Source organism: Sesamum indicum, linkage group LG9 (assembly GCF_026168435.1).
Source record: "Sesamum indicum cultivar Baizhima isolate 11 linkage group LG9, ASM2616843v1, whole genome shotgun sequence".
NCBI lineage: Eukaryota > Viridiplantae > Streptophyta > Magnoliopsida > Lamiales > Pedaliaceae > Sesamum > Sesamum indicum.
In genome coordinates, this window is record NC_142665.1 from 18,660,824 (window position 1) to 18,688,734 (window position 27,911).

The following is a 27,911-nucleotide window of genomic DNA, read 5'->3' on the forward strand; positions in this document are numbered from 1 at the left end:
TAAGTAGGTCTTAGTCCCCACTTGGCCGTGTTCGAGTAGGGCCCACGCAGAGCCCTGGCAAATTCCCAGTTCAGTGCCCGACAGCAAAGGCCAAGCATGAGTCAAATCACAATCCTTAGCACGAAATCAGAAACGACGCCCATAAATTCTGGTCAAAATCCCTAATTGCATAGAGCTCAAGAGCACGAACTTCACTCTTCTTTTTCCTAGATGCTTGGCAATGGCTCAAACAGTGGAAAACGACGTTCAGTTGGAAGGAAATGCCACTGAGTCCAATCTAAAGCCACAGCGCCTCAAAATCACCAGGTTCTCTGATGACAGCGACAAGAAGGTAGCTCTCATCTGCCATTAAATTTTCTCACACTTTCCTCTGATTGTGCGTTTTTTGGTATCTTTACATGAGCATGCAGTAGTGCTGTTGTGTTTTGGGGCTGGACTAAAAGAAAGCAGACGGATTAATTTTATTTGATGTTTTATTGAGTTTTATGTTTGTGGATTTCGTATGAACTGCATGCATAGTCACAGGCATTGTCAGAACCTAATTAGTTGTTGATAGGATGATACTCGGCTGCCAAATACACTTGCATGCTTGATTAATGAACTTGATTCACAGTTTGGGTAAATAGTGACATTCCTTTGCTTACTTGGAATTTGCACTTGTATCTTTCAGGCATTCTACAATTAGTTAAGGGCATCTTCAGTTTTAGGCTTCCTCAATGCCTCCAAATGATCCAAGGATTTATAGATCATTTAGAGTGCATAAGTACAATATACTGAAAGTGACCGAGATAAAAGGGTGTGAGTTGCTTTATAAACAGGATAAGAGCATAAGATGCACCAGAGGGTGCACCGAATAAAATATATCTTGGAAGTAACACCAATTTATGACTTATTATTGACTCTGGATATTACAAACTGAGAATTCTTTCTTAGTCTTAAATATATATTACATACAGTTATGGATGAGCCTATATTGTTAATACTTGACTTGATTTTGAATCTTTTCTCTTTCTTTTTATCAGTTTCCGTTTGTTGAAAAGTGGAACTAACTGTCTGAGCTACTCTAGTTATGAATATTTATAAGGTCTATTTGACCTCAACTAGTTAATGGTGATTAAAAATATACTTTTTCTTCTGAATAATTCCTTGTATCTTCTTCAACAAACATGCAGTACAAACCTCAAATTACTACCCGTTCTCTGGAAGATGCATCATGCAGTAAATATTTAAATCTTGGACTCTTAGTAGAATGTTAGTGCTTAGATAACTTGTAAATTTTGAAGTAGACTAAATTACAAGAAATAGTTTAGCAAAATTTATGTAAATTATTTTTGGGATAACATGTTTACTTCCTACAAATAATTGGAATAAAATGTGTTACAATTTTTCATTTTCCTTGGTTGTCCAGATTATAAAAAGGATCTTCAATCAATTTATAAATTCAAAGAAAATTGCCTATGTTTTTCATAGGCAATCTGCACAGTTCAGGATGCAATAAGAAAAACGCTAATGAACAAGCACCAGATTCGATAAAGCTGCTTAATAGAAACTTTGAACCTGAATGCGTGCCTTAAATTAATTGCTTCAGAAAAAAAATTTGTTGATAAATGATAAACGATAAAAAAAAAAGAAATAGGAGGGCAAAGTGGGAGTTTATTGGAAGAAGAAGAACAAGTGAGATACAGAACGTAGGATCTGTGGAGACTTTGTTGGACTGTAAGGGCATTTTGGAACAGCTTTATTCATTAATTGGGATAAAAGGGTGAATTTTATATTTATTCTCACCCACATGGGCCTGGTGGGATTAAATATCTCTCCAGCCCAGGTGGGATAGTAGTCCCTCATGTAAACAGCTTTATCATGGGCCTGCTTGATTAACATGGGCTGACCGCATGCAGGTAAACATGAGACAGTGCCAGATATCCCTTGTAGTAGTAAACTGGCCCTCAATGGATCAAGTTATATTATTTTTATTATTTAGATTTATATTTTTCATCATCTTACTTCACTAAGATTTAGGTTGAAACACAGTGCACTAAAATTAGTTTGTCATTCTGATTACTATTTTCTTCATCTCGTTAACTTGGATTAGACTATACTAAGGATTACTTGTATGTATTACTCATCTAGATTATCTGTTTGCTGTGAGATGTAGTTTTGGTGATGCAAAATGGTTTCTTATAAGGTCCCTCTGGGCAATGCTAAAATGTATTTTCATCCACAATCTTTGATTCAGAACTCCCAAAAGAATTGTTGAAATTGTTAGTATGATAATAAGATAATATGAAATTGATATGAAAATATCACCTCATGTACACCTAACATTTTGCTTGGCACATAATTCTCTTCAACCAGATTGTGAATTTAACCAATAACCATCCACCCAGCCATGCAGCCCATGCTTCATCCTTTGCAGGGAGGGGGAACCCTAGAAGAGTTGCAACATAATGTCCATTCCAATCTATTGATTTTTTTCTTTCTTTTTAAATTTTTGATTTAATTTTTGGTCTTCAATTTACGGATTAACTTGAGATGGAAAGAGAAACATGAAAAGAAAACTAAGACGAAAAAGAAAAAATGGAACAAAAATAAAATTAAAGTATTGTGCTTATGCATTAATGTAAAAAGCAGGCCCATCTACTTTGGGTCCTTGAGTGATCTCCAGGTCACTGTATGCTGCTTCTTTCCATGCACTATTGTTTTGTGGGGAGTTATATTTTGGTGTGACATACAGAGTGTAGGATCAACAAGGATGGTACAAAGTTTATGTCCTGTGAACTTCTCTTGATCATAAAAGCAGCAACTGGCGAATTATCGTGATTTAGTTCCAGGAAATCTTGTCTAGATAATCTTTGTCATTAAGCTGGGAACACATGGAATTCTTACTTGATTGTTTTCTGGATATCCTACAGATTTTACTGAAGAGACTCAAAGACGTTGAAATCTCTGTTCCAATAGTCTATGGAACAATTGCTTTTTGGCTTGGTAGAAAGGCCACTGAGTAAGTCGAACCTCATATGGTTATATGCTTTTGACGAATTTCTTCTTTGAGTGGGCCTTGTGAGTGTTTTCGACCAATTAATTTAATTGATGTTTCTCTTTGAATGTTTTTCTTGACTCTTAGAACTCAGTCACACAAGTGGACGGTCTATGTGCGTGGAGCAACAAATGAGGATCTTGGTGTGGTGATTAAGCGCGCTGTATTCCAATTGCATCCCAGTTTCAATAACCCTGTTAGAGTTGTTGAATCACCTCCTTTTGAGTTATCAGAATGTGGTTGGGGTGAATTTGAAATTGCCATTTCCCTGTTCTTCCACAATGATGTTTGTGAGAAGCAGTTGGATCTGTAAGTCATTATTCATTTTTGCTTTGAATATGTTTCTTAATTTACTGAGCCACTTTATTTGATGTGTTTTCTGTCTCTGTCTCTGTTCTCATTGTAAGGTATCACCATCTTAAGTTGTATTCTGAAGATGAGAGTGGTCCACAGTCAACCAAAAAGCCTGTCGTTGTGGAAACTTACAACGAGATTGTCTTCCCTGATCCATCTGAGGATTTCTATGCTCGTGTCCAGAAGCATCCTGCTGTAATTGTGCCTCGTCTTCCAGTCACCATAAACTTGCCTTCTGGTAATTGTCCATTTGCTTCATGTCATTTGCTTAATCTGGGTGTAATTTGTAAATTCTTATTGTTTGTCCAACAGTTCTTGCTACAAATGTAGAAGATCTGAATGAAAAGAGAGGTGATACCAAAGACCACCCGTTGAGTCAATGGTTTAATAATTTCTCAGAGGCAGATGAGCTATTAAAACTTGCTGCTGCTCGTCAGCAGGTAAGACTTGTCATGTTCTGTTAACACAATTATCAGATGATTGATGCTTATGGATATGCCGTTGAGTTGATTTTAATTTATTCTGCCTACTTACTGGTGTATCCAAGCATTATGTTGGAAATAAGCTTTTACCAAGTATAATGGACTTTTCCACTTCCATTCTCACATGAGTGTGGCAAAATCATCTCTGCTCGTGTTGCCTTGCTCTGATCTTTCTTTTCTGTTTTTGAATCAGAGAATGCTTCTAGGTTTCTCTCCCTAGTCCTTGTCCCCTAAATCTAGCTGACAAGGGTTTTTATTATTAATCTAGATTTTTGTTGGAGAGGGATGAAATTACCTAACATGGCTGTCTAATTACCATTTCTTTTCTGTTACGATTACTTTATAAGGTCGGTTTCTATGCCATACGTTGGCACCATGAAAACAACTTGTATAACATATATATATGCATGTAAATATATTTTATTGATGAATGGTAAGTGTCAAAGGAAGCATAAACCACCTATGGTTGCAAACCGCTTAACTTTTTCGTATGCAACGCTTTCAATTAATCCTTACATAATTTCAGTTTTGCTTTTTCAACACGTGCACGTCATGTTTTCATTGACATCTGCTGCATGATTGCTTCTTACATTGGACTTCTCCTCCTTTTTCTTTTGCCTAATATAAGCTGGTGCTAAATATGATCTATTCTAGCTGTCACCTCTATCTCACAATTCTCTTCTATAGAGCACTTGACCTGCATGTTATCCTACTCCCTCCACCTCATCTCCAGGTAGGTCCCCTGACCTCCTGATCAGGCCCAAGAAGAGCATGCTCTCTAGTTGGCCAGAAGAGAGAATACCACTTGGTTGAAGCGGTGTTTAAGGAGTTTGCAGTGGAGGTGATTGCTCTTTTTGTCGTTTCAAGCGAGGGAGGTAGGTTTTGAAGAGGGTGCTGCCGGGTGTGAGGGGAATAGTGGGTTTTGGGATGGTGATGCTTAACAAGGAGATGTGGTGGTGATGATTGGGTATACACACTTGGTATGGCAACCTCAGTTCATCTCAGCTGGAATGGTTGATTAATTGAGATAGCAGTTATTTATAGATATAACTAAAGTACCTGTATTGAAAACTTTCTTTCAGATATGGTTTTCATAAATATCATATTTATAATAATTTAATATATAATGTGCTCCTAGTATCTTACTGTGAAAAATTGGAAAACTATGCTGAATACTACGGTAAATATTGGGGTTCCTTGACAATTAAATACTTAAAATTTTGATAATTCAGTTAGCCTTCGGTTAAGTGTTTGGGTTATGGTTAAAGAAATAGAATCTGCCAGTTGATTAAATAAGTCTAGTGGATATAATTGGAGGGATATTGGGGAGGAGCAGGATCCTTTCCTATTCAGTGTAGGAATGAGGCAACTCTTTTGGTTTGTGTGTATGTTATGTTATGCCTAATTAGTGGTGTAAGAAATGCATTGCCAATTTTGGGATAAACTTTTCCCAAGTATGATGGACTTCCTTTCCATTTCCATTCTCTCATGACTATGGCAAAATCATCTCTGTTTGCTGCTTGTGGTGCCGTGCCTCTGATCTTTCGTCTCTGCTTTAGAATCAGAGAATGCATCTAGGGTTCTCTCCCTCGTCCGCATCCTCTAAATCTAGCAGGCAAGGGTATTTAATATCAATGTAGATTTTTGTTGGAGAGGGATGAAATTATCTAAAATGGCTGTCTAGTTACCATTTCACTTCTGTTACAATTACTTTATAAGATCGATTCTATGCCATATTCTGGCACCATGAAAGCAACTCGTATAATATACATACGCATGCAAAGATATTTGATTGATGAATGGTAAGTGTCAAAAGAAGCATAAATCAACCTATGGTTGCAAATCGCTTAATTTTCTGGTACGCGCTGCTTGCAAGTAATCCCAACATAATTTCCAGTTTTGCTTTTCAACACGCGCACGTCATGTTTTCATCGAAATCTGCTGCATGATTGCTTCTTACTTTGGAGGACTTTTTTTTTTTCTCCGTTGCTGGGTATTCTAATATTAAGCTGGTGGTTAATATGATGTATTCTAGCTTTCACCTCTGTCTATCTCACAATGCTCTTCTATAGAGAACCTTGCCTGCACGTTATCCGGCTCCCTGCACCCTCATCTCCAAGTAGGCAAGTAGGTCCTGACCTCCCAGGTCCATGTAAACCACACTCTCTCGTGGGGCAGAAGAGGAAATACCATTTGATCTAAGCGGAGTTTTAGGAGTTTGCAGGGGAGGTGTTTGCTCGTGTTGTTATTTCAAGCGTATGGAGGAAGGTTTTGAAGAGGCCGCTGGGTGTGGTTGTAATAGTGCGTTTTGGGATGCTGATGCTTGCAAAGGAGATTGTGGTGGTGATGATTGGGTATACACACTTGGTATGGCGACCTCAGTTCATCTCATCTGGAATGGTTGATAAGTTAAGATAGCAGTTATTTATGATATAACCAAAGTACCTGTATTGAAAAATTTCTTTCAGATATGGTTTTTATAAATATCCTTATAATAATTTAATATATAATGTACCGCAAGTATCTTACTATGAAAAATTGGAAAACTATGCCAAATACTAGGGATAAGTATAAGGGTTCCTTGACAAATAAGTACTTAAAATTTTAATAATTGAGTTTGCCTTGGATTAAGTGTTTGGATTATGGTTAAAGAAATAGAGTCTACCATTGGATTAAACTTTGTATGACTTGTCATCCATCTAAGTCTGTAGTGGATATAATTGGAGAGAGGGGTATTGTGGAGGAGCTGGATCCCCTTCCTATTCAGTGTAGGAATGAGGAAATTCTTTGGTTTGTATGTTAGTATGTTCTGCCTAGTTAGTCGTGTAACCAATGCATTACCAATTTTGGGAATGAACTTTTTTCCCAAGTATTATGGACTTGCTCTTCCACTTCCATTCTCTCACTAGTGTGGCAAATAATCCGTGTTTGCTGCTCGTTTTGCCTTGCCTTCGATCTTTCATCTCTGTTTTCTGAATCAGAGAATGCTTCTACGTTTCTCACTCTTGTCCTTGTCCTCTGAATCTAGTAGGCAGGGTTTTTAATATTAATGTAGCTTTCTGTAGAGGGATGAAATTATCTAACATGGCTGTCTAATTACCATTTCATTTCTGTTACAATTACTTTATAAGATCGATTTCTATGGCATATTTTGGCACCACGAAAGCAACTCATATAATTCATATATCTATTTATACATACATATATATACGCATGTAAAGATATTTGATCGATGAATGCTAAGTGTAAATAAAAGCCTAAATCAACCTATCATTGCAAATCGCTTAATTTTCTTGTATACAAAGCTTGCGAGTAATCCTACATAATTTCAACTTTGCTTTTCAACACGTGCACGTCATGTTTTCATTGAAACATGCTGCACGATTGCTTCTTACTTTTGACTTATCCTTTTATTTTGTTTTGCTCTGCTTTTTCTTCTTCTGGTGGATATTCTAATAGTAAACATCACCTGTATATGTCTCACAATGGTTATCCATCTCCGTCCTCCCCCTTCTCTTTGTCGTCCATTGTCATGTTATATACTAGTGAAGAAGAAAGGCGGTGCTTGTACAACTCTCTTCAGAGTACATCCCTTGAAGTTTATTTGGAAAAGGGAGATCTGTTTGCCCGTTATCAGATGCCACATTAGCTGGAGGCATATTTGCTGTTCATGACTGTCACAGTTTGACATGGATGTCTGGATTTTGAAATTTGTACTTTGTTGGACAACCTTTCTGACTTGATCTAAATTGTATAGGTCCAAGCTCATAATCAAAAGAAGGCAATTGAGTATAATAGATGGTTACCACTATAGTCATGGAAACCTGCCTCTGTATAGTGACATGAAAGATACATAATTTTAAAATAATATCTTTGCCAATTTTTTATTGCTCATTGAACAATAGGATTCATTCATTCTAGCTCTTCTCTGCTATGAAGCACCTCTCCTGCACCTTATCCTACTCACTCCACCTCATCTCCAACTAGGTCCTTTGACCTCCTGATCGGGCCCAAGTAGACCACGCTCTGAAGCCTGTGCTCTCTTGTGGGATTTGGGAGAAGTGGAGCTTAAGCAATTTGGGGAAGAGCCGGATCTCCTTCCTATTTTCAGTGCTAGGAATGAGGCAATTCTTTGTTTTGTCTGTTAGTATATTATGCCTAATTAGTGGTGTAACCATTGCACTACCAATTTTTTTGGGATTAACTTCTCCCTAGTATAATGGACTTGCTCTTCCACTTCCAATCTCTCATGAGTCTGGCAAATCAATACTGTTTGTTGCTCGTGTTGCCTTGCTTTTGATCTTTCATCTCTGCTTTTGAGTCAGAGAATGCTTCTAGGTTTCTCTTCCTCGTCCTTGTCCTTGTCCTCTAAATCTAGCAGGCAAGGGGTTTTAATATTACTGTAGCATTTTTTTGGAGAGGGATAACGATTTTTAACATGGCTTTCTTAGTACCGATTAATCTCTGTTACAATTATTTATAAGATCGATTTCTATGCCATATTTTGGCACCACAAAAACAACTTGGATAATTTATTTATGTATCCATACATACATACATACATACATATATATATACACACACGCATGCAAAGATATTTGATTGATGAATGGTAAGTGTCAAAGGAAGCATAAATCATCCTATGGTTGCAATTTGCTCAATTTTGGTATGCAACCCGGGTAATCCTAACATAATTTCAATTTTACTTTTCAAATCTGTTGCATGATTTCTTACTTTGGACTTCTCTCTTTTTTGTTTTTTGCTAGATCTTGTCATCTAGTGTCATGTTTTATACATGTGTGAAAAAGAGATGCGGTGCGTGTACAGCTCTCTTTAGAGTACATCCCTTCTAGCTTATTTGACAAAGTGAAATCTATTCGCATTTTGTCATATTCCGCATTAACAAGGGGGCATAGTTGCTGCTCATGATTGTCACAGTTGACTTAATGAATAGGTTTTCAAGTTTTGGACTTTTGTAGATGACCCTTCTGATTTGATCTAAACTGTGTAGGTCCAAGCTCATATTATCAAGCTACGAAGGCAATTGAGTGTAATAGATGGGTTACCACTACAGTCGTGGAAACCTGCTTCTGGTCAGTGACATACAAGATCATTTAAAACGATCCGCACATTTTCCATGAATTTTGTATATATGTAGCGGCCTAGAGAAGGAACTTCTTTGAGTATTGATAATCTTCTCCCTTTATCCATTTCTTATCCTACTTGTGCTCTCCCATTGGCATTTGCATGTTTGGGGCTGTTATTTCTTGTATTAGTGGGAAATCAATGGTTTTCCTAAAGAAGATGATTGTATAATATCTTGTTGTATAAATGAAAGATATAATGCACTTGCCAGTGTTCTCAGGATATCTCCTTTCAAGAGGAGTTCTTCATTATTTCCTCTTTCTATACAGTACTGTATTTAATGCTAAAAGGGATGTATTTGAACAGGAAATATTTGTGAGTTGGAATGCTCTTGGCAGCCTTGTACCTTTTTGTCTCTACTGGAAATATCTCAATGCAAGAGTAACATGCCATCACATGCTAAGTTCAAAAATTTGCGTCATTTTCACCAATTATGATATGCAGCTAGGCTAATTGTGTCATTTTCACTAATTATGATAAGCAATTCTGCAGATTAACTCTGTCTGCACCTGGCTCCTAGTGAAAAATGAGATCTTTTACTGCAGTCTTTCCCTATCTTTTGCTGGCATGTCATGAACTCAAACTTCTAACAACTAAGCACTCCATGTTATCATCGATGTCGAGCTTGAAATCTTGAACCAGAACTGTACATACGAGGAGTTTGTTTATATGTACGGGTGTACTGTATTGGACTTTTCTTATGATGCTGCTACATTTTGGACAAGTCATAGATTATTTGTGTGGTGAATTGGTGAAACTTTAGACTAACAAGGCAGCTCTCTAGTCCTATGAACATGGGAAACTACTACTCTGTCACCAAATATACATATCAGAGTTTCTAGTGATGGTCCTTTTGATTAGGGCCAAAGACTGGTTGGTAGTTTTCTTCCTTTCCCATTGCTTGATTTATTAGGCATTGACATGAGCACATGGGTAGTTCAAAATACCTGACATTTATCTTTATATTCAACTGTCTATTGAGGTGAGAACATACATGTGGGAAGAAGAACCATAAAAGGCTTATGTGGGTGGTTTGATCAGGTGTGATTGATTATGGTGGAGCTTTATGACTTAGTGGCTTAGATTTCAATATTGCCACAATCATGCATTGGCGCCCAAAGAGGCTCGATCTATGTTGGTTTGCTCCTCATGTGATTAGGCTTTGGTTCTTGACTATTGTTTGGTCTTTAGCTATAGAAACTCTGATTGCCACTAAAACGTCACATACTTTCTCCTTTTTATAAGGGTTAACTACATTAAAACCCCATTCTGAAAAAGTAAAATTGTACTTTTTCCATAAAGAAACTTACACTCATGTCCCTTCGAGAATTCATTGTTTACCTTTGATCTTCTTGAGATATGATTTGGATGAAAAATGTTGATGTCAGTAAAAAAAAATACATTACTTTTTGATTTTATTCTCATTTAGCATTTTGCCGTTATATTTTTATACTTGTAAAGGGATGAATTTGATACATATAAATTAAAAAGGTGTAACTATAATAAAATATTATTATCAAATTATAGCAATTGGATAAAGTAACCATAAATAATGAAAAAAAATTAGTCATCCTTTGATTTAATTTTATATATATATGAAGTGAGGTTATCATTATTATTGCATCTATTTCTTTCCATAGCAACGTTGTTTCCTTGCAAAGTGCTTTCCATCCAACCACCTTTCCATAGAAGATTTCGCTTTCGTTCTCGTACGCCGGGTAGACATACATGACCCCCGGATGAGTGGGAACGGCATTGTGATTAATGAGGAATGCAATGGGTGGGCTTGTTTGAGTCTTCTGACGGTAGAAGAAATGGCACTTCTTTTCATTGCTTTTAGTCACTTTATGATGGGTTGTGTGGCGGTGGGTCGAGGGGTTGGGGGCCGACTACGCTCCCCCCCCCCCCCCCCAACTTGATGCTCTTTTTGTGATTGATTGCTTTGATTGACCAATAACATTTTTTTACTACATTTTCATATGCAATCTTCATTAGATTTGGCTATGGTGTTAGGTTTAGAGGTGAATTAATTAAAAAGTACTTGTGGACTTTAAATTGTAATTTTATTTTTTAATTTTTTTTATGAACTAAGTTGATGAGTTTTTTAAATATAATTTTTCAAGATTTTCTATCACATTCGTTCGATTATTTATTTTTATTTAAAAAAATATTAAAAAAATTAGGTAATTTCATGCTTTCATTCAAGAATTAAATAATTTCTTCGGACCCAACATGAAATTTCTTTGCTGTGAATATTAGAAATTGAATAGAGGCCATTGAGCACTCAAAGTAGCGTCACAAGTGTAAACGCAATTTCTTGTGTTGTTTGATTCTCTTTTTAATCATTATTTTTGTGATTAAATTATATCAAAACCATGTTTGAATAAAAGTTACAATTTGTACCTTCTAACTTCAAGGCAATACTTTTATCTAATTCCCCATTATGCCAATTGAATAGTTTTCTTTATTTCGTTCATTAATTTTAAGAATGAGGTTATTTTTGGAATTTAAACTTACATAATCAATTATGAAATTACAAATCCAAATGCCGTTATCATTTTTTTTAAAATTAATTATTTTATAATCAATTATATGGTGAAAGATTTAGTATGATGAGCATTCTCCAGTTATTATATGGTAAACATTTCAGAACTAAAAATGCACTAATTTTCCATTTTTAGTAGCTCTCTTTATTCCTAGCATGATTATGGTTAAGATATTAATATTAAATGTTTAAATTTTTAAATAAAGTGTTCGTTGAACATATATTAGGGTCATACCCAATAAGAGATCTCGAATTTGAATTTTATTGCCATTTATTTAATGAAGAAATGTGCAATATTTGTGGGACTATTAAGATTTTAATGGTAAATAATTTTTCTTTCAACAACTTAAGTTTTTACTATATGATATGTTTAAAAAACGCACAGGTCCAATTGATACGAACGACGCTCAAAGCTTGGGCCGAAAGGAATGCCAATTCTAAAAGGGGATCTGCAAAAAAAACGTTAGCACTCTGACGCCCAAGTTAGTATCGGATTCAAGAGAAAAATAATAGTAAGAAATAAAATGTAATGAGAAATTGTGATAGAGTAAGCAATTTCGTCAGATAAATCGTGTTAAGAGTGCAATTTGAATGTTAAAGCAATAATAGAGAGTGTTTTTTCAAATTCTAGAGGGTGTCCCTATAGAGGGATTGCAGATATTCCGTGGGAGGACTCAAGGTTTCTGTTGGTGGACTAAAGGTATCCTCTCTTGGTGGATAGAAAGTGTCCCTCTTGTGAACTGAAGGTGTCCCTCTTGGTGGATGGAAGGTGTCTATTGAGGGGTGCTTAAAGGAAAAATTGAAATAAAAATACGAATTTCGTGAATAAAATATGGCAAAAGCACGAGTTCGGAGTTGTAGGGAAATAACAAGACAGTTTTCAGCTTTTTGAACGGGTCTAACCCATGAATCAATTTTCACATTTTCTATGAAATATAAAAAAAAGTGAAGAATTTTATAAGATAGTCGAAACTCACAATTCATATGTGACCATGTAATTTTATTTTCTTTTTTTTTTTAAATAAATAGATAGTATACAATTGTATTAAATTTCAATAAACATATTAAATAACAATTTATAACGAACTAACATGTATAATTAATATAGACAAATTATTATTATTACGACTGAAGATTCATAATTAAATTCCACAAACAATTATGGAGAAATTAATTGCACAACTATTCATCTCATGATTTGTTTAAAAAAAAATTCATACTTACTACTTAGTCCGACACTATTTTTTTTCAATAGCTATTGAGTCATTTTTTTGTAGTATAGTAATTATATTAATTATAACATAAGTGTATTGCATATTATTTAAATAATTTAATTTGATGAATTAAAATTTTCCATGTCGCTATCACGACTTTAAAGATACGTGCCAAAATTAAATTGATGAATGTACTTGCAGCCAACTAATGACCCATTGTTCAACCTTTAATTTGTTACGGACCTTACATTTTAACGTACCACTAAAAATGCACATTATCCAGTCAACTAATTACACCTTCATACTTACCAAATTATTTTTTTATTTAAATATATATGACATTTAATGAATAATAACGCGACATGTATGCATGAGTTATAACACAAGACTAAGTACGAGAAAGTTGTCTCCTTATGTGTATGTGTTTCTTTCTCTTTTCTATTCTTTTTGTCGGTATGGATCTTCTTACATTTTTTAGTATTATATTGGTATGATATCAATGAGGGAAAAAATTATATTTTTACGTTACATAAGTCAATCCCTTTATGATTTTATCATGTCGACTCTGAATTCACATTGCATTCTATAACTTCAAAAATATTTATAATTTTTAGCCCCAAAACCCTAATTCTATTTAATTTGATGGAAAAATCAACAAAATATATCCTTCAAGATTTAACGGGTCTCGTGCAATGCACGTGATTTTTTTATAAAAAAAAAAATTAAAAGAGTTACGGTTTAGTTGGGACTAAATTTATAAACTTTTTGAAGTTATGGAATGCAATGTGGTCATGAGTTAAAAAACATGGGACTAAAATCGCGACAAATATAACTTATGGGACGCAAAATTGAGTATTCCCCATCAATGAATATTGACATATATATATAATGCAATCAAATCAGATTATAATTTTAAAGTAATTAAGAGTTAATATGTGATAGAAAATGAAATGTTTGTACCTTTTCTTGGTTTCTTAGGGGTTGGGGTGTTAATTAGAGCCAAAAATTGGGAATAGTAGTAGTGGTCCTAATGTCCTTAGGAGGGGTAACAAAGTAGGGCAAATTCCCATTGGAGAATGAAACCCTTTTTTCTTCTTTAAGTGACTTCTGCAAAAACATCCATGCAACAATCAGTTCTTTGCCCCCACCATCCACATGTTCATGTTGTTGCAAAAATCTCATTTCTCTCCATACTACATTCCATCTATAAATACCCTCTACTCCACTTTAATTCTTCCCCAACACCTTATATATAACTTCATCTCATTCCTTTGTTTTCCACCAAAAAACGAAGCAATGGCTATAAGGAACACGAACAAGAACAACGGTACGCCTCCGAATTCAGCAGCCCTCAAGCAAATCCTCAAGAAGTGTCCGACGTTTGGCAAGAAGCACGACGTGCCTAAAGGGCATTTTGCAGTGTACGTGGGCAAGAACAGGAGTAGATACGTCGTTCCTATAACGTTTTTGGCGAATCCCGAGTTTCAAAACTTGCTGCAAAGAGCAGAAGAAGAGTTTGGATTTCACCATGACATGGGGATAACTCTCCCTTGTGATGAACAAGATTTCTGCTTTTTGATCTCCATGATGAGATGAGTAGCTGGTTGGAGTTTATCTGAATTTTCAGAGTAATTGATCATTAATCTATATAGAGTAATTTAGTATATATATCAATGCAGACTATCTATGTCTCTATCTAATCGACTGAGTTGAATTCTTGATTTCTTAGTATGAGCATGAGGCGTGCTATTAATTTTTCAAATAATTACATCCATTTCCTTTGAATTTAGCTTAATTGCTAAATCATCCCTTTAAGTTTCGAAATTATCAGTACATCCCTTATGGCGGTGATAAATCTTTATTTTCTTGTTACTTTAGAGCTATATATATTCTTACTATATATGAACGTACGAACCATACAATATTTTTATTTTTGGTACGTACAAATATTTTTGCACCAATTAATATTACCTTTTTCCAAGTTGTGATTGTAATATTTGCGAAACCAAAGAATTAGTACTAGGGGAGACATTTATATGATTTCAAATTCCACGATCATATTTGATTGAATATTTTTTGAGGAACTGAACGACAAACTCCAAAGAGGCCCGTCTATCGCATCTTTTCATATAAAAACGAGTATAAAATATCAAGTTTTTGTAAAATAAACTATCACAAAACATGCTATAAAAACATATTTTCATTCTACCACATATTTCGTACAAAAACTATAATAAAAATACAATTTCAGATATATTTTTATTTTATGACATCATTTCATAAGAAAACATATCATATCATAAAATTTACTAATCCAATCCAATCATGTTTTTATTTCTCAGACAAAACTCAATAAAAAGCAAAACTCCACTAGTGTTTGGATTTATGGTTTTAGTGTTTTGTTTTGTGTTTTAGAGATAGAGAGCGAAAATAGTGATAAATAAGTATGTGCTGAAAATAGATGATATGTTTGGATTTGTGTTTTGAGGTAATTTAAAAATATTTTAAAATAAGTGGTGTAAGTTTGGTGTTGGGTTTGAGAGACAAAAATCATTGTTTATTGTCGAATCATATCTTTTTATATATAAATATTGTATGTTTAATGTTGTATTTTTTGAAGACAAAAATCACTATTCCCCCGTTTTACTTAAAATTTCTTTCCAAGTATTCCCTTTTGAGCAAAACCCCTAATTTTAGAACCCTAAATTACCGCTTAAGTTCGGATTTGGATGCGGTTGCTGTTGGAGGGCTATGGTTCTTTTTCAAAATTTGTACATGGACGATGGCAAAGCGCAACAAGTATGCGTTGGATTTCACTCCAGTCTATGGTAAGTATTTATTGGACAAATTCGAATATTATTTTTGAAGTTATAGAGTTTTCTTAAATGAAATAATATAATTAGGATAAATGATTTTTTGTCCTCAAATATAGTAATCAATGCCATTTTGGTCCTTTCATTAACTTTAACTTTCTTGTCAAAATATAGCACCACCATCCGCCATCATGAGAAGCTGTCTACTTTTCTTTCTCAATTTGGTCCAGATAGTAGTAACTTTCCGTTTTTATACTTTGTATCTCGTCCATATTGCGATTATATTTTCTAATTTGATATTCTAACCCAACTTTTTAACAAATATCTTTCAATTGTACGTTCTTAAAACTATTGTTGAAGTTTGAACACACACGCCGCAAGCAAAGTCGATACACACCGCGAGGAGGAACAAAGTCAGGAATGTCGTCTATTGCTCCCATGAGCCCTGAATGGCGGTAAACAAAATAGTGCAATGTCAAACAACAACCAACCACGGACAGACTATGCATATAAGTTATTCAAACGTTGGTTCGAACATTTTGTAGAGCATGTGGTAAATAGATTTAATCAGTTCGAACAGTCAAGCTCAATGGTTACAAAATGATATCATGGGTAGGGATGCAACACTCACGTTGTCAAAATTGCCAAACGAGGGTGTTCATGTGGCAAATAGAGCCAGTTTGGAATCGATTGTTCTCATGCTCAATAGGTATCCGCTGCATATAAGCTTAACGCTGCGCCAATGCCTTACATAATGACATATTCTATGTATTTCCAACCTTTGATGGCAAAAGAGTATTGGGATGTTCCAAAATTTTAATTGGTCCACGATACTACTATATGCACCACTACTCGTCCGGGTCGACAACAAACTACCAAAATTCCTAATGAGATGGACTGGCCCCAAGCACAGGCAAGACAACAAATTCGTATCCAATCACAACAAAATCAAGCTCCATCGCATCAAAATAATGTGTTAAGACAGGATCGCAGACGTCAAAATAATGAAGCCAATACTTGAATACATTTTTTTATTTGTATGTAATTCTTAATTTTATTAGTTATTAAAAATTAATTTAATATTAAGATATTTTTATTATAAAAATTTTAAATATTATAAAACTCAAAATAATAAGTATTAATTAATTAATCAATTAATAGAAATAAAAAAAATGGCTCAAGTCGTTACAAGTGCACAAAAAAATATGTAGAATATCTAAAAGTCGAAAGGGAATAAAAAAAAAAGTGGCCCTCATATGTATACCTACGTAATGTTTAGCGGATGATTGTATTCTATTTTCTAAATCTACACAGAAATTTACAAACAAAATAAATTGTATTTTTGATACCATAATAAAATTATGATACTTTGCAATATTGGTACCATATTTTTCAAAATAGCTTGAAATAATACTAAAAAATAGAATTCTTTTGTATTTTTGATAACTGCAGTTAGATTTCAAAAGGCAAGAAGCGTGAAGCTGTTAAATCAGGCAGAAAGGGCGGGCAAGAAACGAGAAAATTGTACTTTTGGTACCATAATTTAGGATACCTTACAATATTGGTACCATTTTGTTAAAAAATTTTATGTGACCCTTTAAGTTCACCTTCAGTTAGATTGGGCTGTATCGTATTTATAATTTATTTGACAACTAATTTGGACTAGATTAATAATCACGATTAGTTAACCACCCTCAATTAATCCCTTAATTGAAAGGGTACCCGTTACCATAAATAGCCATCTAGCGAGGGTCCATAGTACTAGAGAATAAGTGAAGTTTACGTGAACTTGTCAGCTATGCGTACCATGAAGATACGGTCCTTTGGCTACCTAACTTTCTAATAAAAAAATACAAGAGAAAACACACTCTTGGTACACCAAATATTTATCCTACTCAGGTAGACTTATTCTTTTCAATTTTGGAACCACAAATGGCTTGGGTGATTTTGAACTAAAGGATGGTCCATGAAATAAAAAATAGAACAGTTGAACATCTACTAAGAGGTAGCATCATAAGCAAGATATTAGCTACTCCTATTCCTTACTTCAACACAAACAAGACACAAAATCATGGATTTAGGAAAAGCATGGGATTCCTACAACCAAAAGTGCATAATATTTAGGGTTAATTACACTTAAACCCCTCAAAAAAAAATAAAATTTAAACTTTTTTAAAATATTTTTGAAATTATACTTACATTCTTTTTGAAAATTCTCCATCTATACCTGACTCTCTTCGATTATAATTTGAACAAAAAGTGCCAACGTCAATAAAAGAAATATATATATATATATATATAAAGTTTTAACATTAACCCTCATTTAATATTTTTATTATATATTTTTTATATTTATAATTGATTAAAGTAATATATATATACATGGAGTGATGCTAACTTCATTATAATTTTTCTTTTATAAGTACAAAATTATTATATGAAAAATATTAAATGAGGAATAAAATTGAAAACTTATCTAATTTTTTTTCTGCTAATGTCAATATTTTTTGTTCAAACTCTAACGAAAGCAGATTAGATTTAAACAATTAATTTTTGAAGGGGAGGTAAATATAATTTGAAAACTTCTTTTAAAAAAGTGTAATTTTGAAAGTTTAAGTGTAAATAACCCTAACATTTATTAATAAATAACTACACTCAACATTATATCCCCAACTCCCTTGGCATATGTTAAGAACACCAAAATTACATCCTTGACCTACCTTCTTTGCTTGGTTCATAGCACATGAAAGATTTCCATGTTCAAAGTTACTATTCATCAGGAAAAAAAATCTTATACCATAAATGGGCAAAATGCACTAGAACATTATCACCTCTTGAGACAGGATATCCCTGTTGGATGATAGTCTTTAGTGGAGAGCAGATCCACGCCTAGCAGCATCTAAACATAAAAGGGTAAATAACAACTACTTACTTCCTCTGAGGTTTCGCATAATTATGAATATCTCCTTATTGTTTGAAAAATTACAAATACTTCTCTCAAGTCTCAAATAGAAAATAATTATGTGGCCCCTAGACGGTGAAGTGGATATTACTATTTTACTATTGTTGATTTTTTTAAAAAAATAAAAAGTATTTGAAAAAATATAAAAAAAAAATTGAGAGTGAATAAAATAAATAATCTAGAGGAAATATTAGTTCATAAAAGTATTTTAAAAAAATATAAAATTATACTTTACAATCCAAAGGGCATTTTGATAAGCTCACTACAAAAATTGGATGAAAACCTAACAGAATGAAATAATGAAGCAACAGCTTCTAATTTTGAAACCCAAAGTTATCACGAATACTTCGAATTTTTGAACAATAATTTGCATTCAAATGGTAAAAGAAACATATATGGACAAGAAACGTGTTTTGAGAGGCTATCTGGCAATTTTACCTCTCCTCTTTTCTTCTGTAGTTTCTATATCTATGAAAATTCATATCTTCCACATTTTTCCTGTGTGAAAGATGAAGCTGACTGCTTCAGTTTTGCTCGTGACTGTTATTATTTCTTGGGCGGCAAGCCCAGCTCTGAGCATCAGATTTCCGGATCGGATCTCAGGAAACGTGAATGCCTTATCTGAGCAGCCACTCAGAACTGCGGTTTTCGCCCTCGGCAGCTTTTGGAGGTCTGAGGCTGCGTTTGGATGCTTGGACGGCGTCGTACGGACAGCCGCAGGTTATTCTGGTGGATCCAGACCTAACCCGGAGTACCGAAGCTTAGGTGATCACGCTGAGTGTGTGCAGGTTTTACCCTTTCCTTTCAATTTTTTTTGTTTTTGGGGTTCTACTTTGTGTTTTTCTTACGAGTTTTTTAGTGCTGGTGGTGTCTTCTGTTCGTAGTTTGTGATAATGTCTAAATGATTATTGAGAAGATTATATGTGATTACTCTGTGTTTTTCTTTCAATTGGGCTACTAAATTTAGAGTTAACGTGGTCCTTGAAGCAGGGGAATTATGTGAAGTGTGGTTAATCTGAGTAATAGGTGAATCATACATTGATTCCGTTAAAAGAATGTTTTTATTGAGGTGGCTGAGCGGCACTGTGATATGACGGGAGTATGTGCACTTAGGATTTTGGAGATGTATGATGATTTAGCACAAATCTAGAGGACGCATTGGAAACAATACTTTTCCTGGATTGTGTTGAATATGTACAATTGATCAATTCGTCGTTGCACTGAAGTAGCCGACTCACTTGTTTCTCCTTGAATCTCAATTTCATGGTTGTGAGCTTCACAAGTTTACATTGAACTCATAAACATCACTCTGAACATGCATTCCGCATGTTTTTACCCAAACAAAAAGGAAATTATTGCAATTTTCTGTTAATTTCTCTAAGTTTTGTCAAGCCTATGGTAAGACTGAGCCTATGGTGACAAGAATTGATTTCAACAAAATGTATTTTGCAATGATTCATTTTAAGAAAAAGAAAATGTTTGATGATTAAGGTTGGCCAATAGCTCCATTTTTGGCTAGTGAGGCTTTGGCCTAATAACAAAATTGACGCTCCAAAACTCTGCAACTAAAAGATTCTGGATTTAAATCACCCAAAAGAATCCATTTGTTTTTCACATATATATTCAGTGTGCTTTGATATAGAAAATTTCTTGATAGTTTGTTATATTCAATGTATTAATGTTGCAACAGAATGCTCCCTGTAAAAGCTCCATTTTGCAGGTCTTCCAAAATGCTCAGTATTTTTTGGACAATCCAGTACTGATTCTGATTTAGGTTGACAAACATTCTACAAATGAAGTAGACTAATTCTAAATCCAGATTTAAGTTCCAAATGTCTTTAGAAACCAATGCATAAGTTCCACCATTATTTTGGGAGCCCCAACTGCTGAGCCTAACAGCCTGTTAATCTTGCAGCCTCTGATCTTTCAGTAGAAATCCAAAAAGATTCCGTTTTATTTTCTGTACAAAGCATTTCGACCCTATCCCACTGTGGTTTTGCTTTAAATCTTAACAATGGGATTGAGGCCTATTTCGATGTGCATCTTATTCATCTTTTACCCTGAACAACCAATAGAGAGGTGTGTCTAATTTATACAAGTGATTTCAAATGCATATATTTGCAACTTTCAAATTATTACTTGGTCTTCGTGGCGCATGCTTGGCCTATTATTGAGCGCAATAAATTTAGGTTGTCTTACTGAATGACCGAAGGAGTTTAACTAGGTGTCAATCTTATTATTCATGGAGTTTAAATGTTTGAATAGCTTCCACACCCAAGAAACTTGCCTTCCACAATCATCATCCAATTGCTTAAACCCATGGCTGATTGGCTAACATGTATTCCTATAGTTGCACGGTATTCTACGTTTAAATGTTTTCAGTGGAAAAATTACATCTTACTTGAGTTCTTCTCTTGTTCTACTTTTCTGCTGCCCTTACATGAAACTAATATACATATCTCATGTGGTTCCATTAATTCTGTGCAGATAGAATATAATCCCAGGATTATTAGTTTCAGAGAACTACTTGATGTCTTTTGGACTAGTCATGATTCTAGGCAAGTATTTGGGCAAGGTCCTGATGTTGGAAATCAATACAGGTACCAGTTTTCACCTGAAGCACTTATACACCAAGAAAGAAGCCTCTCTGACATGGTAAATCATTTCACCTAGAGCAGGTCTATAATCTTCACAAATGGAACTGAAGAAACCAGGTCGGCTGCTCTCAGCAAAGAAAGGGAGCAAACACGGTCAAAGACCAGTGTTGTCACCACTCAAATTCAACAGCTAGGAACGTTTTATCCTGCAGAGCCTGAACATCAGGTTTGTTGTTCTTAACCTTATCTTCTGCATGGAAGCATGGAGCTAGTCTGAGTTATAACTTAATTAGTCAATGGGATTTGCATAAGTGTAAAACAAGGGTGCCTGAAGTTCCTCTGATCTTAGTTAGCCCTTTTTAACCATGCACTTCAAAATGTCACACTTTCCATATTCTCTTAATTCATCTCGTAATGCAAGTTTTTTATTGCTTTCACAACCAACAGAGCAAACTATCAAAAAGAGAAATCAGCTTCTTACTTAGTAGAGGACATATGTGGAGCTCAAATCTTTATTTTCTTAAACATCTATATTTATATTGGCTTCCTTCAGAGCTCAACTGGTTTCAACATTTTTTTTTATCATTGGCTGACAACCCCTGCTCCCACTTGTAGAAATTTGAGCTTAAACGGAACCCTTTTCTTCTTCAATTGATTGGAAACTTGCCAGAAGAGGAGCTTGAGCAGTCTACCCTGGCAACAAAGCTTAATGGATATGCTGCAGAGCTTTGTCCACCTAGGATGCAGAGGCAGATTGATGCTAAGATCGATGACATTATAAGAAAAGGTTGGCCGATCCTAAGGGAGATTTAATTTGACTTTCTGCATATCCTAGTTGATACACAACTTTACAAGCCATTTTGTGCGCTAATTTGGGCCGATATCTACCAGCTGACAGAACCCTCTCTTGATTAGAGATCCATTTGTTCACAGCGGAATAGTGCAGAAAAGCCCTTTGGAACTGAGCCTGCTAATTCAGGTGTGTAGTGTCTCTGATGCTGGACTCCAGGTGGTTTCGTGGATTTAGTGTTCTTGTGTCAACTTTACCGTTTGTAATTCTTTTATATGACACGAGACTGCTCATTGAGAATGTAATATGAAAAATTAATAGCTGAATTTATCAACTCTTTTTGTGCTTTCACTGACTGATTATCTTTTTTCCATATATTTAAGCTACTAGCGCCTCAGAGAGAGAGATTTTACCTTTAGAATTGTAAAATACGGATATATGACTTTCATTCACACTGAATTTCTTTGAGAAAGGACGAGTGAAAAATCTTTCGCCTTTCGCTTTCCCAGGAAACGGCATAATAATATGATGGCAAAATGCATCCTTGCCCTACTGTGTTATTCGAAGGTGGAAATGCGCTTTTGTGAAAAAAATTCTCAATTTATCTCTTTGGCTTTTTTTTAAAATAAAAGTAAAACACCCCTTTACAGTATGGTGTGTGCAACACGCGTCCTAAATACGATTTTGATAAAATTTTACCTATAAAATAGTGATAATATCGAAAGTAGAATTTCCTGATATGATAATGCTAGATTATTCCTCATAACATGAGGCACTACAGTCATTTTGTATTGAATTTCTTGTACTTTGATTTATCTTCTGGTCATTTAGGTGATCATAAAGGGGATATTTTGGGCACCCATCCAATATGAAGATCAATGAGTGGCACGTCAAGAAATCATCAACTTGACCTAATAAGGCAAGAGATCTCCTATGCTCTTTTGATATTTGTGATTGATATTCTTGGCCAAAGTATCACAACAAGGGTTTTTAGGTTGACCATTTATAATCAAGAAATATAAAAGATGGGATGCATAGTTATTGGGCCTATAAGGTTTAGATTCACTATCCATGTCTTGGACTTATCAGGAGATAATTGACGAAAGAATCTTACTTGCATGGTATTCATTGTCTAAAGGTTCACCACCTTCATTTAGAGATACAATTTAACTAACATGATCAATTAAATTTGACAAATCATGTAATTCAAGTGTTGGATTAAGCATGTAGAAATATTAAAGTAAACTAGTTTATAGTTCTTGAACTCAATTAATTTAATAATAATAAATTAATTGTGTAAGGAATTTAATTAGATTAAACAAGCTCAAGAAGGAGTGTGAAATTAATTGATTTGGTCCTTGATTAATTTTATAGGACAAAATCAATTAATGAAGTTTGTGGATTTAATAAATCTCACGACCAAACCTCTAATATTTTGTAGGACAAAATGTTATTATTTGAAAGTAACTATTTTTGGAAGAAATCAATTAATTAAAAATATTTCATCTATACTATATATAAAAATATAACTTATAAGTGTTTGTTTGTCATTGTAAAAAGATAATTATACCCTTACTTAAGTAATCTATTTTTTATAATAAATCAAATTAGTTATAAAAGAATAAAATTCTATAAAGAAAATACTATTTCGTAGTCTTAATACCAATAAAATACTTAGACAATCATAGATATATTCAAATAAAAAGAAAAAAATAAGAAAATAATATTTTTTATGTAATTAATTTGTTAAAAGAGATTTTAAACATTTTAAGAAAAAATTAACTTACAAGGGGACAATTAAATTTAGAACGAAATAGCGTACAAATAATATATAAAATACTAATCTAAATTTTAAAAATAAAAAAATTAAAAAATAAGGATCATAAAATTTTAAGTAAAAGATATCAATCTTACTGAATTAAAAATGCTTTGTAAAATTTTAATATGCGTAACTTCTAACTAATTAATTTTATTTTAATATTAATATTAGATAATTACTAAAAAATTTTCTCATCAATTAAAATAATTATCCTTTATTTCGTTTATTTCCTTTAAAAAAATTTGGTCAAATTAAAAATTTCAATATTTTTTCGTCTTAACTACCTACCACTCCATGTTTCTCTCTTACCTTACTTCTTCCTATTTATTATAATTTTTTCTTTTCACAAAATTCTTTTTTCTCCTTATCATCAAGATTCTTGTTATATTGCGAGCAACCATAACTATATACTAACTGTTGTGGCACGTTGTTACTATGTGCATAATATAAATAATGTTTTATATTTTAAAATATTTTATAAATAAAAAAATACATTATATTTTTTTAAAAAAAAGAAAGCAAGAAAGAAAATCAACTTAACGCGTTATCGGCATAACAAAAAATTGATGTTGTGATATTATAATCGCAGTTATATATAATATAGATATAGATATATATAGTGTATTTGGTGCTCACACTATATCGTGTACATATATTACATATAAATAGCGTTATGCATATAGAAGCCGGCAGCTACTTTGGCGACTTGTTTTCATTTACTACGCAAAACAGATATAAAAATTAGATTCCATCTTCTACGCCGATCTCACTGAAAGAACAGTAGCTAAAGCCCTCAATCAGCAAAAATAGAGTCCGATCGCAAGAGGAAGAAGTCGGCGGATCAGGCCGACAACCACCACCACCACAAACACAGGCAAAGCAGCAGTAGCAAGAAGACGAAAATGTCATCGTCGGAGAAGGTGAGGGCTTCCCACATTCTGATTAAGCACCAGGGCTCACGCCGCAAGTCGTCCTGGAAGGATCCCGACGGCCGCGTCATCTCCGCCACCACCCGCGAAGAAGCCGTTGCGCAGCTCCAGGCCCTGCGCTGCGATATCCTATCCGGCGATGCTTCCTTCAAGGACCTCGCTTCCCAGAACTCTCACTGCAGCTCCGCCAAGCGCGGCGGCGATCTCGGTCCGTCTCCGATTTCTTTAATCTGCATCCCTAACCCTCCGACGATTTCACTTTATTAGTACGTGGGGTTTTGTGATTTTGTTGGATTCATTTTCCCGCCTCATGAGAAAGTCGAGCTGTGAGAAAAATTTCACAGGGGATTAAGCAGTTGAAAAGTAAATTAAAGATACTTAGTGTGTTTATGGTTTCTTAAGGTTTCTTTATAGAAGATTGAAGCTAACTGAATCCTGCTGATGAATTGTAAAGAAAGTGTTGTTCCCTTCCTCAAGATGCAGTTCTATCCGCTAGATGTTTGTACTTGTGTGGATTGGTGCGTACACTTGTCCACCAGACCTGCTCGCTGTAAATGCTTACCGGAATTGAGTTGGGAGAACTGTTATATATACATACATGTTTAAATTCATGAGCATGAGGGAGTTCTAGGTTGAATGATAATAGGCCAGCATGTCAATTGTGTCTCTAATCTGAAGCATTAGGTCACAAACTTTGGTACCTATGGAGAGCACTCTAGTGTTAAATTTGTATGAAATGAGATTTGCGTACATTACTTTATTAGAGTGACTGGTCCTTGTGGCTATACCATTCACTGGCTTTTGCATCACTGAGTAAACAACTTAGCTCTTAGTGTTTCCTTTTGGGAAGAAATCACACACACAAACAAAAGAAGATATAACATTATTAGTATTCATACATTTACCTCCTTACATGTATATATATATTGACTCAGTAACTCAGCTTTGTACAAGTGTGAAGCTGAAGAAATCATGTAAAACCTGTATGAAGATCTGTTTTGACTGCAATGTGAATCTGTAGGTGGGGGGTTCCAGAGTTGTACATTTAGCAGACTTGTGATAGAATATGTTGTACTCCCTCCATCCCAAACTGAACATACTTACCTCCTTTTTGAGATGTTCATAACCATTCCTATTTCCTAGAATTACATATTTTCGTCAAATAATATCATATTACTAAAAGAACTTTTGAGTTTTGACAGCTACTTCTAAGGGTACATAAGATACCCAAGAATCTTTAGTTTATGAACACTAGTTTAAGTTATGTGGCTATTCAAATTGCAAAGATAGATTATTTTATTTTGTTTTATTTTTTAACTTCGATTGAGAGGGAGATACATTTTGTGCATATGTGTCATATGTTGAGACTTTTATTGCGCTTTATGATGTATAATTTACTAAGGAACATACTAGCTTCAGTTATAGTATTATACTCTATATTTCAATCTTGTGAGGCTCCCTGGACTTGTGCTTAGTGTGTTAAACTACAATAGCACGTTCCTTAATGCTATTCTGAGTTTGTAGCCCCTGTCTTTGTTAGGATATCTTAGCACTCATGTTTGATTTTAGCCCGTCTTTGTTAGAATATCTTAGCTTTCATCTGTTAGATTTTTCTAATTCAGCTCATGCATATTTTCTGACCTTGACATTGCAGCATCCGTTGAAGGCCTTTACCTAAGCTCTATGTTCTATACATTAACATCTTCCCCTGATTATTTCTCTAAATTTTTGGAGCATCATCATTCATATGCACTTTTTATTACTTAATAGCTATCATTACCAAACCAGAAGGGATTTAATTAGAAGTGAAGAATACTATTGCCAGTTCAAAATTTGAATCGAAAAAGGACAACTGTGATGGTAATATAATTGTTCTTGGATTTGTTCCAAACAACAAATGCTTGGGAGTAGGGCAAGGAACATAACATTTAGCATGGAGTCTTCCTTACATTGTTCAAAGGAGCTAAGTCCTAGCTAATTTGGTATAACTGTGACATCTATCATACTCCTTGATGGGGCAGAAAATTGATTTTGGAGGTTGTGGCATAGTCTCAGATGATGTCATATTATTTCAGTTGCACGGTACTTGGATGGAGTCTCAGCGAGATGAAGATATGTCTACATGCTATTGATTTCTTGCTTTCGTTTGTCCTTAGTAACTTTTTGGTAGGTGTTTTCTTTTTGGCAAGTGGAAATTACCTTAATACTAACTATGTAAATGATGAGTAAACTAGAAAACGGATATAAAACATCTCCTGCAGTTCCTGTGCGATTAATAAATTCTGTACCTTCCAATTATTGCATTTGTTTCTGTCAATTGATGATGGAGGTTTGGAACATCAATTGCCTGCTGAAGTGCAACTTGGTGCTGCACGGGCTTTGTTTGAGTTGTCACGAATTATCAAAATAGCCTAAGCTTTAGGTCGAGAAAATTGTTGCAATTGTTGACTGACTTTACTGCATCTATTTCTTACAATGTGCAAACTGGGTGCAGGTTCATTTGGAAGGGGTCAGATGCAGAAGCCTTTTGAAGAAGCAACATTCGCACTAAAGCTTGGGGAGATAAGTGACATAGTGGATACTGACAGTGGAGTTCATATCATCATGAGAACAGGTTAACTGCCTATTCAACTTCGCTGGATGCAAAATTTGACATATTAAGCAGAAGGGAGAGCTTCTCCTTTTAATTGGGAGCAATAGGTTCTTGATTCTGTATTGCTTATAGCCAAAATATCTAAAGATTTGCAACTCCTCTTTGCTCCGAATAGCTCACATTTTAAACCTTCTATTCTGCAATTTATGTACAAAAGCATTCGATCATGGCATCTCTCTGCATAGACATTCTTTTGTGTGATGCCAGTCTATCTGCCTTTTTCCTTGTGCCCTTGTGCACGAACTCCTATCTTTTTGCTTATGATTCTTCCAGTGAAGGCTTCACAGTTTGCGTGTATGGTTCTCGTTCTTATTTATCCCCTAACTTAGCTTACTTTGTATTATTAGCTTCTAGTTCAGTTTCAGCTTGGCTTTCCGGCTTCTAAGTTTCTAATATCCACCACACGACTAATTCAGCTTTTTACTTCTTGCGGAGTAGCAAACTTTTTAGTGTTCAATCTGTTATACATAAGTTCCAATTCTGGCAGGCAGTAGTCTGTGGGTATGCACGACATTTCTGTTTTTCAAGATCATCAATCGTTAAAGACTGAACTTCAGTGAAAATTAAAAGA

At 34.5% G+C, this 27,911-nt stretch overlaps 4 protein-coding genes across 7 annotated transcripts; all 4 read left to right on the plus strand.

The window, feature by feature from the left end:
• The first annotated feature begins 65 nt into the window (after window positions 1–65).
• Window positions 66–9,237, plus strand: TAF14 (TBP-associated factor 14). Of its 3 annotated transcripts, XR_016067440.1 has the most exons (8): window positions 68–331; window positions 2,913–3,001; window positions 3,125–3,346; window positions 3,445–3,629; window positions 3,704–3,831; window positions 4,607–4,853; window positions 5,946–6,240; window positions 8,885–9,237. XR_016067440.1 is itself a non-coding variant. In XM_011101519.3 (6 exons), the coding sequence occupies exons 1-6, from the start codon at window positions 221–223 to the stop codon at window positions 8,972–8,974; spliced, it is 825 nt and encodes a 274-aa protein (XP_011099821.1). In that variant the 5' UTR covers window positions 76–220; the 3' UTR covers window positions 8,975–9,237. The 3 variants fall into 3 exon arrangements, 1 of the variants encoding a protein (XP_011099821.1); XR_849106.3 differs by lacking the exon at window positions 4,607–4,853 and having other exon boundaries at window positions 66–331; XM_011101519.3 differs by lacking the exons at window positions 4,607–4,853; window positions 5,946–6,240 and having other exon boundaries at window positions 76–331.
• A 4,640-nt stretch (window positions 9,238–13,877) lies between these two features.
• On the plus strand, window positions 13,878–16,404 carry LOC110013194 (auxin-responsive protein SAUR50). Its single transcript, XM_088885235.1, has 2 exons — window positions 13,878–15,605; window positions 15,951–16,404. Exon 1 carries the CDS (start codon window positions 13,933–13,935, stop codon window positions 14,371–14,373), a length of 441 nt encoding a protein of 146 aa, XP_088741361.1. The 5' UTR covers window positions 13,878–13,932; the 3' UTR covers window positions 14,374–15,605; window positions 15,951–16,404.
• A 2,566-nt stretch (window positions 16,405–18,970) lies between these two features.
• MSRA5 (Peptide methionine sulfoxide reductase family protein) lies at window positions 18,971–22,290 on the plus strand. 2 transcript variants are annotated; one of them, XM_011101517.3, is made up of 5 exons: window positions 18,972–19,340; window positions 21,040–21,152; window positions 21,231–21,375; window positions 21,765–21,936; window positions 22,041–22,290. In XM_011101517.3, the coding sequence occupies exons 1-5, from the start codon at window positions 19,062–19,064 to the stop codon at window positions 22,058–22,060; spliced, it is 729 nt and encodes a 242-aa protein (XP_011099819.1). In that variant the 5' UTR covers window positions 18,972–19,061; the 3' UTR covers window positions 22,061–22,290. The 2 variants fall into 2 exon arrangements, with proteins under 2 accessions (XP_011099818.1, XP_011099819.1); XM_011101516.3 differs by having other exon boundaries at window positions 18,971–19,340; window positions 21,765–22,290.
• A 2,136-nt stretch (window positions 22,291–24,426) lies between these two features.
• On the plus strand, window positions 24,427–27,637 carry LOC105178139 (peptidyl-prolyl cis-trans isomerase Pin1). Its single transcript, XM_011101515.3, has 2 exons — window positions 24,427–24,895; window positions 27,182–27,637. The coding sequence occupies exons 1-2, from the start codon at window positions 24,661–24,663 to the stop codon at window positions 27,304–27,306; spliced, it is 360 nt and encodes a 119-aa protein (XP_011099817.1). The 5' UTR covers window positions 24,427–24,660; the 3' UTR covers window positions 27,307–27,637.
• Window positions 27,638–27,911: the final 274 nt, after the last annotated feature.